The sequence below is a fragment of the Spea bombifrons genome, chromosome 5, assembly GCF_027358695.1.
Source record: "Spea bombifrons isolate aSpeBom1 chromosome 5, aSpeBom1.2.pri, whole genome shotgun sequence".
Classification (NCBI taxonomy): domain Eukaryota; kingdom Metazoa; phylum Chordata; class Amphibia; order Anura; family Pelobatidae; genus Spea; species Spea bombifrons.
The window spans coordinates 88,102,573-88,116,515 of record NC_071091.1 but is presented as its reverse complement, the minus strand read 5'-3'; the positions used below and the strand labels follow the sequence as shown (position 1 = coordinate 88,116,515).

Here is a 13,943-nt window from a genome sequence, read left to right as displayed (position 1 = left end):
ACACATTAATTTATCCCCCTACTCACTATCTACCCCCTCTCCCCCTACTCACTATCTACCCCCATTGCACTATCTACCCCCCCCTTTCCAGTTCACTTACCCTGGTGAAGTCCTGTGGTGGGAGCACAAGGCCTCAGTCTCGCGGAGCGTGCAGCTTCACCGCAGAGCATCCGGATATGACGTCATATTCATGATGAGCGCCGCACCGCAACCAAGGCCTCACACTCCCACCTCTGCAGTCAGGGCAGCGGTAGTGAGCAGAGGAGACAAAGGGAGCAGAGCGGTTGCCGAAAACTTTTTCATGTGTGACCACTCGTGCCCCTCTCACCCCTCCTCTCCGTGCCGCCTGGGTGCGGTGCACCCGCCTCGGCGTGGCCCTGGCCTTGGTCGTGAGACGGTCGCATGGAGCCCCTGCTGCCACGGCGCCCTGCGCGGCCGCACAGCTCGCACACCCCAAGGGCCGGCCCTGATAGTCGACTAACAGACAAATGTGTTATAATAAACAGTCATGCTACCTTTACTGTAACATCACAGGAGCTTTTAAGATCGGATGTCTTTCATTCAGATGTCATTTAGACTGTATGCACAATGGTCCACAAAAGGGTATCACAAACTTATTAGGTTTATCTTCTCTGCACTCAGTATGGTAAGATCTATTTTAGGGAAAGAGACATTATCTTCTTGTTCAAAATGATCAGATTTGGTCATGTGTCTCATTATGTTACATGCTTATACAACAAGCAAGTACAGAATGCATTCAAAGAATGTTCACTTTGTAAATCCACAGTAATTTCCAAATACCTTCTTCACATTACCATAGGTTGCAAGCAAACCTAATTTTGTGACGGAACAATTTATAAGAAATTATCGAAGCAACACAGGGTGTGAAACTCCCTGATGCCACTCTTCAGATATTAATGTATATAATAAATATAATAAATACAATTTTCTGACTATAATGTTGATATCTAAAAATGCTTTAGATGGTTATTATTTTACTTTTTTGTTTTTAACAGGCAGTAAGTGCATATAACCGTGATCCTTCTATGAAAAAAATTCTGAGTATCTTCTATATTTACGTCATGCCAGTGTTCAATGTGGATGGTTACCATTATAGCTGGACTACAGTAAGTTAACAATCTAAATGAGTTTGTATACACCAAAATGATTCCTTATGCACATACCTGGGAACTCTCCGGGTTTCACTTGGAGACCTGTTTCATCAGATCTCCGTCTTGGTTTCTTCTTTCTCACAGCTTGAGGGTGGTGTCTGGCCACACCTACTCCTTGCCCACTTCCTGTCTACTGCCTGCCCACTTCCTGTCTACTGCCTGCCCACTTCCCTCCCACTCCACACTAAAATCTGCCTGTGCTATCATCGTCCCTACACGTGACTGACTCGTCAACTAACACCATAAGATTGGCAACTATTTAATAATGTAATAGAGGTGCGCAAAAAGGTGTTCCTTAGGAGATTGTCTTTTAACTATCATACCACATTTAAAAACAAATCGCTAATTAAAAATACATACAATAAAAAGAATACCTTCTAAAGCCTCCAAATTAGACAATGAATGTGATCTCGATGGTAACGTATTCAGGGCAATTATTATTTTCAACAAACTTAAAGCTCAGACTCATTGTTCTGTAACAAGAGTTACCAGGTGCAAGTTAGAGCTTGATTTGATAATGGAAGTGAACACATTGTTCCAAACAATTGTAAAAGGAGGCAATTCATTTTCTTTATTTTACAATTGGGAGAAATGAGATTTGGATGGTTTGTGTTCTGGGCCAGAGTTTATTGAATAAGCCTAAAGCATCTGAACATAACAAGTTTTATAAGTGCCAAACCCCACCGACCTACGCATTTTCAAATCTTTATAGCGTACATGTCTATTTAACAGGGTTAATTAAACGAGAAAACGGCTCAATTTCCCGAAGCGTGCTGTAGTGACAAAATCACAAAATAAATTGACTCAGTACAGCAGTTAATTGAAGCAGGATGTGTTTAAATCCTTGGCGATCAAACTATTAATTATATAGCTTTAATTATGCATTTGTATTGTATGCTGCTAAATTATTAGCCGTTATTAATTTTAATTGACTTTGTCAAAATGGAATTTATTGCTGTTTCCTAGAGGTATTCCCATCATGCCTCATTAGCTCCTAGGATCTGGTCAGTTGACACCTTGTGCAGACTATTATGCAATATGTCTTCCTGCGTATTTTACATTCAAGTTTCTTTTAATCACTTAGTTATCTGTTTCATACAGAGTGCTGTATATCTGTCCTGATACCATGCTGAAAAATAATTCATGAGAAATGATACCCCATTAGGCACATTTCTTTTAAAAATACATAGTGTCTGTTGCCGCTAGCTTTATAATAAATAATTGTATGATAATAATTTACATTTTGTGATTGTAAGGTGAACAAAAATCTAGTACTAGGTACAGTATCATTCTTTTGTGACAAACTACTGAAGCAGCTGTATTATTGTTAGCAACCACTATAGATTAAGTGTACAATAAACTTCCATGGGAAAGTTGCAAGGGGAAAACTACTGCTGATGAAAAAGAACAGAAAGGCCCATGTCACATTTCCCCAAAAACATCTAAATGACCCCCAAGATTTTTGGCATAATATTCTGTGGGATGATGAGTCAAAGGTGGAACTTTTTGGAAGACATGGATCTCGATACATCTGGCTTAAAGCTAACACCAAATTCCACAATAACAACATCATGCCAACAAACATGGTGGTGGAAGTGTGATGCTTTGCTGCTTCAGGACCTGGACGACTTGCCATAATTGATGGAACCATGAATTCTGCTCTCTACCAGAAAACCCTGAAGGAGAAAGTCTGGCCATCAGTTTGTGACCTAAAGCTCAAGCGCATTTGGGTTATGCAGCCAGAAAATGATCCGAAGCACACGAGCAAGTCGACTTCTTAATGGCTCGAAAAAATAAATAAATAAAGGTTTTTGAGTGGCCCAGTCAATGTCCTGACTTGAATCCAATTGAGTTGCTGCGGCATGACCTTAGAAAGGCAGTTAATGTACAAAAACCCTGCAATGTGGTGGAATTAAAACAATTCTGCCAAGAAGAGTGGGCCATAAATCCTCCTCAGCGATGTAAAAATACTCATTGCCATTTATAGCAAACATTTTATTGCAGTTGGTGCCACCCAGGCTTAGGGGTGATTACTTTTTCACATGGGTCTTGATTAACTTTTTAAGTTCAATAAGTGAAATTATCATTTAAAAGCTGCATTTTGTGCCTGTTTTATTTGTCTCATATTAAAATTTGCTGGAACATTTAAATGTGACAAATAAGCAAAACTTTGAAAGGGAACAAGTACTTTTTTCACAGCACTGTAGATGTAATTATCTGTACATGCAGACTGTTCATGAAGCCCATGTAAGTGGCACAAATATGACAACCGTTTTTGCATCTCTGGTGTGCCTGTTTTTGAAGGCTAAACTCCAATCACAAGTATCATCTTTCTGGCTGAGGTTCATAGGAATTGTATTCAACAAGAGGTCATCAGCACATTTTTTAAAATGTTAAACATGTAAAGGTGTGACTCAGTATAGAACTGATCACATTAAAGCGGATCAAAAAGGGGTGACTAGATGGGAATATATATATATATATATATATATATATATAGATATAGACTGTAAGCTTGTTTGAGCAGGGCCCTCCTCACCTGTTGTCTCTGTAAGTCAATTTGTTATGTTATATACTACTTGTTATGTCCTGTCTACCCATTGTACAGCGCTACGGAATTTGATGGCGCTATATAAAACAATAAATAATAATATATTAATATGCATGCGTTGGCTCGCCTCTGTCATGTAATAATCCCAAATCTCGACAAAAGCTTTCCCCTTCTCAATCTTCACAGTTTAATACTATTATTACTTAAAAAATAGCTTTATAACAATATCTGTGTATATTCTAGCTCTGGTATCCAAACTCAGTTTACTAGATAAACACAACCTTGTACTTATACTGCCTTGTGGTAAACAAATTAAAGTCTCAGTCTTAATCATCCAGAAGAACCCTTTAAACCCTTTAAAGCCTAAGTGGGAAAGGACTTAATTAGGTAAGCAGGACTGCATTCGGATTGCCTAATCAGCTGGTTGTGGTGTTTGTATAGGAAATGTTATTTCATCTAATTAAGGGGGTATATTAAAATAATTGGGCTACAATATCAAATGCTCAAAAAATATTTTTTCCAACTGGTACTTCCCTTTTAATAGCCAGTTTTGATCTCTCCTACATATAACGTATCTGAGATTCTCAATTCATATTGGCCAGGTTTGTAACAATAGTTTGCTATTGTAATCTTTTATCTTTCTGAAAATGATTTTTGTAGATCCTGGCCACTCCTGAAAAGGTAATTATCTCTGTTATTGTCAAATATCTCTTTTTGTCCAGTAACATGTCCACCAAGCTGTGTTGACCATGTATCCTTCAAATCCCTTTTTCTGGAATCAGTGTTCTGCGCTTTTTCAAAGCCTGGGAGCCATAAATATCAAAATAAAATGTCATGTTCTCAGTGTAGGACTTAAAGCACTACCTTATCTTTTTTCTAAGGATCGCTTTTGGAGGAAAACACGGTCTAAAAATCGGAGGTACAACTGCCATGGAGTAGATGCCAATCGTAATTGGAAAGTCAAATTCAGCGGTAAGTAGAAACATTTAATAGGTTACATTAGAAAATAAACCTTTCCGAAAGTATGATCAACATTCATACAGTGTCTTTATAATAATACCATATCAAGATGCTAAGACAGTACAGAGAAAACACAGACATACATACAACCAAGAATATATGTATTTCTTTGTTTTACATAATTATACTGATGATTTGGGGCTCTTTAAAACATAGAATGATTTCTTTCATAAATGTTCTTTGAGGACTTCGTATGAAAACATAATACATGCATTTTAACATCTGAATCTCTGGTCACCATAACCAGGTCCGGCCCAAGACTTAATGCCGCCTGGGGCGAAGTTTAAAATGCCGCCCCCCCCCGCCGACGCCGGGGGGGGCGGCCTTTTAAACTTCGCCGCCGCCATTATCTACCCTAACCCCCCCCCTGGTACTTACCTTTAAACAGTCCTGCGGCGCGTCTCCTTGCTCTGCCACGGTGCCGGCTTGTAATGCTGAGCGCCTTAAATTGACATCAATTCCGGCACGGAGACTCGCCGCAGAGGAGAGAGAGAGGGGCGCCGAGCGGGTAAGCGAAAACCACTCGGCGCCCCTCTCTCTCCTCCGCTTAAAAAAAAAAGCGCTTGGGGCGGCAAAGTGCCGCCCCTTCAAAAGTGCCGCCTGGGGCAATTGCCCCAGTCGGCTCCATTGTAGGGCCGGCCCTGACCATAACCTATAATGTGCATCACACGAATGTTCCAAGGGCATGTTTGATCTCCCCAGTCCACCCAGCACACCAAGGAGTCTGATGGCCCAATAGGGCATCTGCCTCTAGTAATGTGTCCCTTCTTGTCCTGCCATCCTGGAACTAGTCAGCCTAAACAAGCACACTTGGTTTATGACATTTAGAACATAAAACAAGGTTTATAAGTGTAACGTAAACATTATGTTGGCAGATTGCAAACTGCAGTCATCTTATGTTCATGTGACTGGATTATGACTTTATTTATTCTGCTGTGAAACACTTTAAAGTTTGTTCCCTAAGGCCCAGATTAGGTAAAGTGCAACATTAATCTCATAAACAGCCTTTTTTTCAATGGTCTCCATGCTCCAGGAGTTAAAGGTCCGTACAAATGACCAATAGAGTCGATCGTACAGACTTTTAAAATCCTGGTGCCAAAACTGGGCCGGGGGAGGTCTCCCTGCTCCAGGAGTTAAAGGTCTGTACGACCATTAGTCGCTCATATGGAACTTTAACTCCTGCAGTGGGGAGACCAATGGTTTCCCCAGGCGGAGTTTCACCGTCAGGAGTTAAAGGTCCATAAGAGCGACTCTATTGGTCGCCTGCGGGTGCTTCCTCTGGCATCAAGATTGTGGCTGAACCACGAAAACACTTCTGACCTGCTAATATGCCCTGGTCCACTGTGCTATTATTGTAAAATAGAAGCAGTTAAGTTCAGCCGTGTAGCAGTAGACCATGCACAATTACAGAGTGGGGCTGTTGAGTGCAGAAGTGCTTAAATTCACCTGTCCTCTGTAGCATATTTCACTACAGAGTGCCAAACTGCCTCTGGCACAAGCACTGTGCGTCGGTAGCTCCATGAAATGAATTTCTGTGAGCAGCTACACACAAGCTGAAGATCGCTATGTGCAATGCTAAGCACCAGCTGGAGTGGTATAAAGCACACCGCCACTGGACCCTGGAGCAGCGGGAACATGTTCTCTGGAGTGACAAATCACGTCTCACTGTTTGGAAGTCCGATGGACGAATCTGGATTTGGCAGATGCCAAGAGAACACTACCTACTGGAATGCATACTGCGTAACGTAAAGTTTGGTGGAGGAGGAATAATGGTCTGGGGCTGTTTTTCAGAGTTTGGGTCCCTCAGTTCCAGTGAAGGGTAATGTTAATGCTAAAGCATACAAACACATTTTGGATGATTGAACACTTCCAACCTTGTGGCACCAGTTTGTGGTAAGGCCCTTTCCAGTTCCAGCATAACTGTGCCCCTGTACACAAAGCAAGGTCCATAAAGAAATGTTTTTTTCATGTTTGGTGTGGAAGAACTTGACTGCCCGTACAGAGCCCTGACCTCAACCCCACTGAACACCTTTGGGATGAATTGGAACGCCTTCTTATCCAACATCAGTGTCTGACCTCACAAATGCTCTTTAGGCTGAATTTCCATAAACACACTCCAAAATCCTGTGGAAAGCCTTCCCAGAAGAGTGGAAGCTGTTATAGCTGCAGGGGGGGGGCAACTGCATATTTGTATTTATTTTATTAGAAAGTATATTAAAACTTACAGATTTAACGATTTCCAAGTAAATACATAAATATATAGTTATTACATAGCATATCAGATTAGATATTAATAAACGTGTACAATTATAATTATTATATATAATTATTTCATAATTACATAATAGGAGACCCAAACACCTGTCATACAGCCAGACTACTAAACCATTTTTCCACGTGACATAGAGCAGTAAACACAATGTAACAGTGATATGTGTCAAGGAACTTTAGCAGAAGAAAGGGGAAAAAACCCATAAATTATTGCATATGGTTTTGGAATGTCCTATAGGTGTGATGGTCAGGTCTCCACATACTTTTGGTCATTTTTAATAAAGGTAACAACCTCTGTTTTCAATGCGTAGGATTATTTATATCTATGAATAGGATTATCTATGCACAGGATTATTTATATCAATTTATTTAACTATGTAAGAACTCAAAATGGTTTCATTATATTTTTTTCCTGCTAGTTAACATTGAGTGGTCCATGCCTCGATAATATTTAAAAAATCCAAAATTAGTCAACACCAATTAAAAAATGGCTGTTGCTGTGACAGTTTATAACGTAACTGACTTGATTAGTTATAACTACCTACAGTTTGTGATTTTTCTTTTGTAATTGTTTAGGAGGGTATAACTAATTAGAACTAATTAGAACTAATTAGTTCTCCCTCTTCCCCAACCCACCCTTAAAAAAAGTCCACCAATCACCAACTTAACAATAAGTAAGAGACATAAGTTAATAGGGAGACATAATAATCAAGAAGATCCTACAATAAGGTAGTTAGAATACCTTGATATATTGTACACATATCAGGTGGGTTTATATTTATTGTTTTAATCAGTACATGTGATTGCATACAGTTAGTTTAGTTACAGGTACAGAACTGTAAAATGTAAGATTTGGGAAAAGTGACAGATCTGCATTACAGCAGGGCAATTCACCTGAAAAATTATTACTGTATTTAAGAGGAGTACATAATAGCTATTTAAGTTTTTCAAACACATATATTGTATATCACTTGGAAGATAATTACCACTGTGCAATTTCTTGTGCTTGTGAGTCATTTTGAAAAAAGGCAGAAATGTCTTGAATGTACATTTCAAATCACACTTTTCTTATAAGAGAATCACTTAAACTACACTTATAAAATATTATTTAATTTCTTGTTTCAGAACAATTATATTTTTCGCATTATGCAATGTGTTCTAGCTCGGTTATCTTAATGCATTCAACTACACAAACCCTGACTCCTTAGAGGACTTGTGCACATGGACCAAAAACCATTCATTTTTGATCCATTCACTTTCAGACAACATATTTAGTTTCCTGTCCCTCTCTGTGTCATCCTACCTTCTCTGTAACTCCTTCCTTCTTTTTTATCCTGTCCTCAGCTTTTTTATTCTTCTTTTCTCTCTGGTGATCTGCTTCTCCCAGTGATCATCTGTGTTACCTCAGCCTCCTGGAGCACTTCTGCTCCAGCCAGGTAGGTTGTTCCAAACATCTTGGAAAAATAACTACAGTTTTCTGTGGATTTAGCCTCAGTTTCTTTTCTTTTCATGACATCATATATAGACTCGATGATGTTGAGATCATGTTTCTGTGGGGGCCATACCATCACCTCAAGGACTTCTCGTTCTTCTTTATACTGAACATATAATGCATTTTCATTCCGCAAACAAATTTGGGGGCACTCAGATGCCTCCCTGATGGTATGACATAATGGATAAATATCTGCTTGCACCTCTCAACATTAAGAGACCATTAATTCTGACAATCCCAAACTCCATTTGCAGAAATGCAGCCCCACATTTGCAAGGAACCTCCACCATGCTTTTCTGTTGCCTGCAATCACTCATTTTTGTTCCTCTCTCCAGCCCTTTAGCAAACAAACTGCATTCTGCTACATCCAAATATTTTATGATTTTGACTCTGTCCAGAGCACCTGCTGCCATGTTTCTGCACCCCAGTTACTATTTTGTTAATAGTTGAGTCGCTTGGCCTTGTCCTGACTTCGAAGGTATGGCTTGTTGGCCGCATGTCTTCACTGAAGACCACTTCTGACTAGATTCCTCCAGGCAGTAAATGGGTGTACCAGGGTCCCACTGTTTTCTGCCAATGCTGAGCTGATGGCACTGCTTAGTATCTTTGTGATAGAAATAAGCATGATGTGCTTCTTCAAAAGAGGTTGGATAGAATGTCTTTAAAATCGTCTGATCCTTGAAATTTCTGCTTGGGAGAGACGTGGCTGATGCAGTATACCTACTTTGGGTCTTGTTGCTGTGCTCAGTCTTGTCATGGTGTATGAGTTTTGACATTAAAGTCTTCAGAAAGGTGAGGTTGTATTCCTCCCAAACAGCTGTTTCAGTTACTAATTGTGTTTCAACCTACATATTAAATTGATGATCATTGGCACCTGTTAGGTTTATGATTAAACAATTATACCTAACTATATGCCTACAAAATCCCTGACTTTGTGCAAGTATACCTAGATGAAATGCTGCTGTTTTGAAGGTAAATGATGGTCACCCCTTTGTAAGTGGTCACACCAAATATTAATTTGATTTAGATTTTTCTTCTGTTCACTCACTTTTAAATTTAAATAATACCAATAATAATAATAATTATTATTTATTGTCTTATATAGCACCATCAAATTCTGTAGCGCTGTACAATGGGTAGACAGGACATAACAAGTTGACTAACAGCAACATAACAAATTGACTAACAGAGACAATAGGCCCCTGCTTAAACGAGTTTACAATCTACAGGATTAACATATTACCGTATTTGCTCGATTATAAGACGACCCTGATTATAAGACGACCCCCCAAAATCTGAATATTAACTTAGGAAAAAAAGAAAAAGCCCGAATATAAGACGACCCACAAAGGAAAAAAGTTTTACCAGTAAATGTTAATTCATGTAAACTATTTTTTTTAATAAAAGCTATGATTGAGAAAAATATTTTTTTTGTTTTTATTTCTTGTATTTTCCAACCTGTCCCCCAGTTACGCACATCTGCCCCCAGGCTTGCCACTCCAATATGGCACTATGGCCCATGATATGCCTTTTAACCCTCTATATGCCACTGTGCCCCATGGTATGCCTTTTGACCCCCTATGTGCCACTCTGCCTCCAGAAATGCCTTATACCCCTAAATCCCATTCTGGCATTTAGGGGGTTAAAATGCATATTATGGGGCAGAGTGGCATATAGGGAGGTATAAGGCATTTCAGGAGGCAGAGTGCTCTATTAAATGCCCCCTTAACGCCACTCCAGAAATGCCCTATGCCCCCATTTAACACACACACACCCTATACCCCCATTTAACTAACACACACACACACACACACACACTCTCTCTCTCTCACCCCTCTCTTACCGGTGCTTCCAGCCGGGGCAGCGGGTTGACGTCGCCTTCCGCTGCAGCCGGAAGGAGGTGGAGTTGGCAGCGGGGGTTTGTATGCGTCCGTCGCGTATACTTTCCCCGGCTGTCAGAGATCAGAGTTCCCCGCACCGGTGCGGGGAGCTCTGATCTCTGACAGTCGGGGAAGGTCTACGCGACGGACGCAGACAACCCCCGCTGCTAGCCACACCCCCTTCCGGCTGCAGCGGACGTTGTCTACGCGGATCGCGTAGACGTCAACCCGCTGCCCCGGCAACACAGCAGGAAGCACCGGTAAGTGTGTGTATGATGGGGGGGGTGAGACAGGAGGATCCAGGTCCCCTGCAGCGGTGCAGGTCTGATTAGAAGACGACCCCGATTAGAAGACGAGGGGCATTTGCTCTGAAAAAAACCTTGTCTTATAATCGAGCAAATACGGTATATTCTTAACTTATAGCATTTTTCACACCTGCAAAAAAGTATGTGTATATACTATATATATATTATGATAAACTTAAAAGAAAATGTCCTGTGGCAATCTCTTGGGATATTTCCTATTATACTAAATTTGACAATATGACTTGATAACACCCCTACACCTGCTCTCCTGTCTTATCATGTGCTGGTCCTTCAAAAATCTGAAATGTATTTCTTGTTTTACAGTATCAGCCCCTAGTTATAGTTCTCTGAAGCTCTTGAAAACAACCTATTGAGCTCCATTATTCAGTTCCAGCTACCCAGAGACAAAGTAAGCTGGGAGTGCTGTGCTGCTATATAGGGAGGGGACAGTTGATACCCCTAGGTACTCTAAAATGGTAGCACACAGATGTGCTTAAAATATAATTATACATTGTAAAGTCAAACTTAATAGGCTAATTAATATTTCATTTTTGATTAACCTTTTATTGAATTCTTTATAATATGCAGAGGAAGGTGCTTCTCTGAATCCATGCGATGACACGTACTGTGGGCCATATGCTGAATCTGAGCCAGAAGTTAAAGCAGTCGCTCAATTTATCTACAAGCAGAGAAAGCACATTAAGGCATACCTCTCTTTCCACGCTTATGCCCAGATGCTGCTGTATCCATACTCTTATCAGTATGATGCCATTCCAAACTACCATTGTGTGGTAAGTTACTGAAATAATCTGGAATATCCAGACAAAAACTTACACATACTTTTCTGGGGTTCGCCACATGAGCTGCAATATTAGTACATGGGAGGTGACATCAGACACTAGCTTACTGGGAATTTGTCCTGCGTGTCCAGTGGCCAGTCTGGGCCTGCTTGCATGACCTTATTATTATTATTATCTTTTATTTATATAGCACCAACAATTTACGCTACGCAGAGTTCACAACTCTCATGAACAAGTGCTTAGAACATCTTTCTCCTGCTTAGTTCAAGACTCAAAGACTGGACCTGTGCCGTCTTTGCCCCACACTTACACATGCATGATATCACACACACACACATATATATATATATATATATATATATTCACTCATTCACACATACTCATTCATACACTCTACCGCACACCCTTACCTGAACTGTAAATTTATCTGGGGTGCTTGCACACTTCTGCACAGGCCCACAGCTTTTCTCTGTGTTGCTCTCACATTGTGCGAACAACTTCTCTTTTACAGCCCAGGGGAAGCAGGAACACAGCAGGGTCATGTAAGGTGAACAGTTAAACTGCCGAGCCATGCAGAAGTGGTCGCAGGAGTCACATGGACCCCTAGAGTGGTACACCGTGTTGCAGCTGTGACCCCTGCAACCATGGCTGTTGCAAGCTCAAGGCATCTGGTATGCCCCCCCCCCGGAATGACGGAGCCCAGGACAGCTGCCTCTTTTGCACCGCGCTAAAGACGGTCCTGCATCTCATAGATCTACTAAAGAAGAATGCCCTTTATAATTTCAGTCTCTGTTTGCGCTGTCTCTTTTTTACTTCAATGAAATCAAATTAATTAAGATTTGTTTCCCACAAAACAGGAATCGGCTGCATATGATGCTGTAAATGCTATACGATCTGCTTATGGTGTGAGGTACCAGCATGGCCCAGCATCTAGCACGCTATGTAAGTTTCTAAAATGAAATAAGTATGGCACTTGTAACAATGTTGAATTAAATGTGTGGTGAATACTTCAGCTTCTTTGTTTTTACAATATAGTTTAAGTGAAAATCAGGGTTACGGATGATTGTTACTATAAGTTATTACCACTTCCTGTACAATTTGGAAAACATGGTTTATGAACTTTTCAACCTACTAAATGCCAAGGATTAAATTAATTAATTTCAATGTATTCCTTTTAGTTCAATGCTTACTCTATTGTTCTGTAAGTAGTGAAATAAAAGGCTTGCAAACATTTTCAAACGGTAATTCCCACCAACCATACCTAGGATCTTTCCGAGTTTGAGTCTCCAAGTAAATTCCGGCTGTCCCAGGGTCTGCTGTTTCTGGGTCTGCTTCTTCTTTTTCTCTGGGCAAGATGCATGGGGATAATCCGCCTCTACACATGGCTAGTCCTGCTTCCCATAAGAGGGAGAGCTCTGGGTAGCCTGCCCTAGGTAGCTCCCAGGGGATTCAAACCCGATTTCTAGATCTAGAGTGACTATAGCAGCTTCCCTAGACTGAAGTATGCAAGTTTGCTCTTTGCTCTCATGCTTACGGTATTGCTTTTTTTTCCTTAAACACATCGTAAATGTCACACTCGAAAATAATATAGTCTGTACTTACCATCACCTCATGCCTCCTTCACTTGAACATGCGATAACACATTCCACCCAGTCTGTGACTCTTTTACACCATGCTAAGATGGATGTTGAGGGGGTGGCTGAGGCTCTGTAATTACAGAATTAATTGCTGTTGTGTTACTTCATTTTTCAGACATGAGTTCCGGCAGCTCCATGGATTGGGCCTACAATATTGGCATACCCTATGCATTTGCATTTGAACTTCGAGACACTGGATATTATGGATTTCTTTTACCCGAGTCCCTCATCAAACCCACTTGTACTGAAACAATGCTTGCTGTTACAAAAATTGCAATGCACTTACTTAAAAAGTGCCGCTAGAGTACAACAATAATTTTTAATATTCACTTGCTTTCAAGGTTCCAAAAATAAAAGTAATATACAAACATCTTACCAAGTCTACTCCTGTACATATCCAGGTGATAGATGGCAGCTATCTTGCGCCATTTCCAAAAAAACACAACCACTCCAATATCTCCTGGGTACTAATAATATTGAAAAATTGTGCTTTGAGTAAGTACCATCACCCATTTTTCTAGTTATCCTTGGATTACCTTGGGTGAGAATACAGATTCTTGCTATTAACTGGATAAAGGGTACCCTTTCTGTCACACTTTTACTGTAAACAGTGCCTTCAACCACGTCCTTCGCTACTTTCAGATACCCCATCATCTCCTACTAACAGTAGGTTACCCATAGCGTATATGGACTATAGTGACGTTTTCGGTGAGAAAGGAGCTAACACCTTATTCCCCACCGAAGAACCTACTACTGTCCACACAACCTTCTTCCCGGAGCCCCTATTTCAATTGGAAGAATATTTCCCTTATCAT

General features: G+C 40.5%; 1 protein-coding gene across 1 annotated transcript in view; it reads left to right on the top strand.

Moving 5' to 3' along the window:
- The window catches only part of CPA6 (carboxypeptidase A6), a 42,327-nt gene extending 28,826 nt beyond the window's left edge, over positions 1-13,501 (top strand). Inside the window, exons 7-11 of the mRNA XM_053468321.1 lie at positions 1,017-1,127; positions 4,605-4,695; positions 11,280-11,482; positions 12,349-12,433; positions 13,244-13,501. Coding sequence (XP_053324296.1) covers positions 1,017-1,127; positions 4,605-4,695; positions 11,280-11,482; positions 12,349-12,433; positions 13,244-13,431 — 678 coding nt within the window. The 3' untranslated portion in view covers positions 13,432-13,501. The remainder of the gene's footprint in view (positions 1-1,016; positions 1,128-4,604; positions 4,696-11,279; positions 11,483-12,348; positions 12,434-13,243) is intronic.
- Positions 13,502-13,943: the final 442 nt, after the last annotated feature.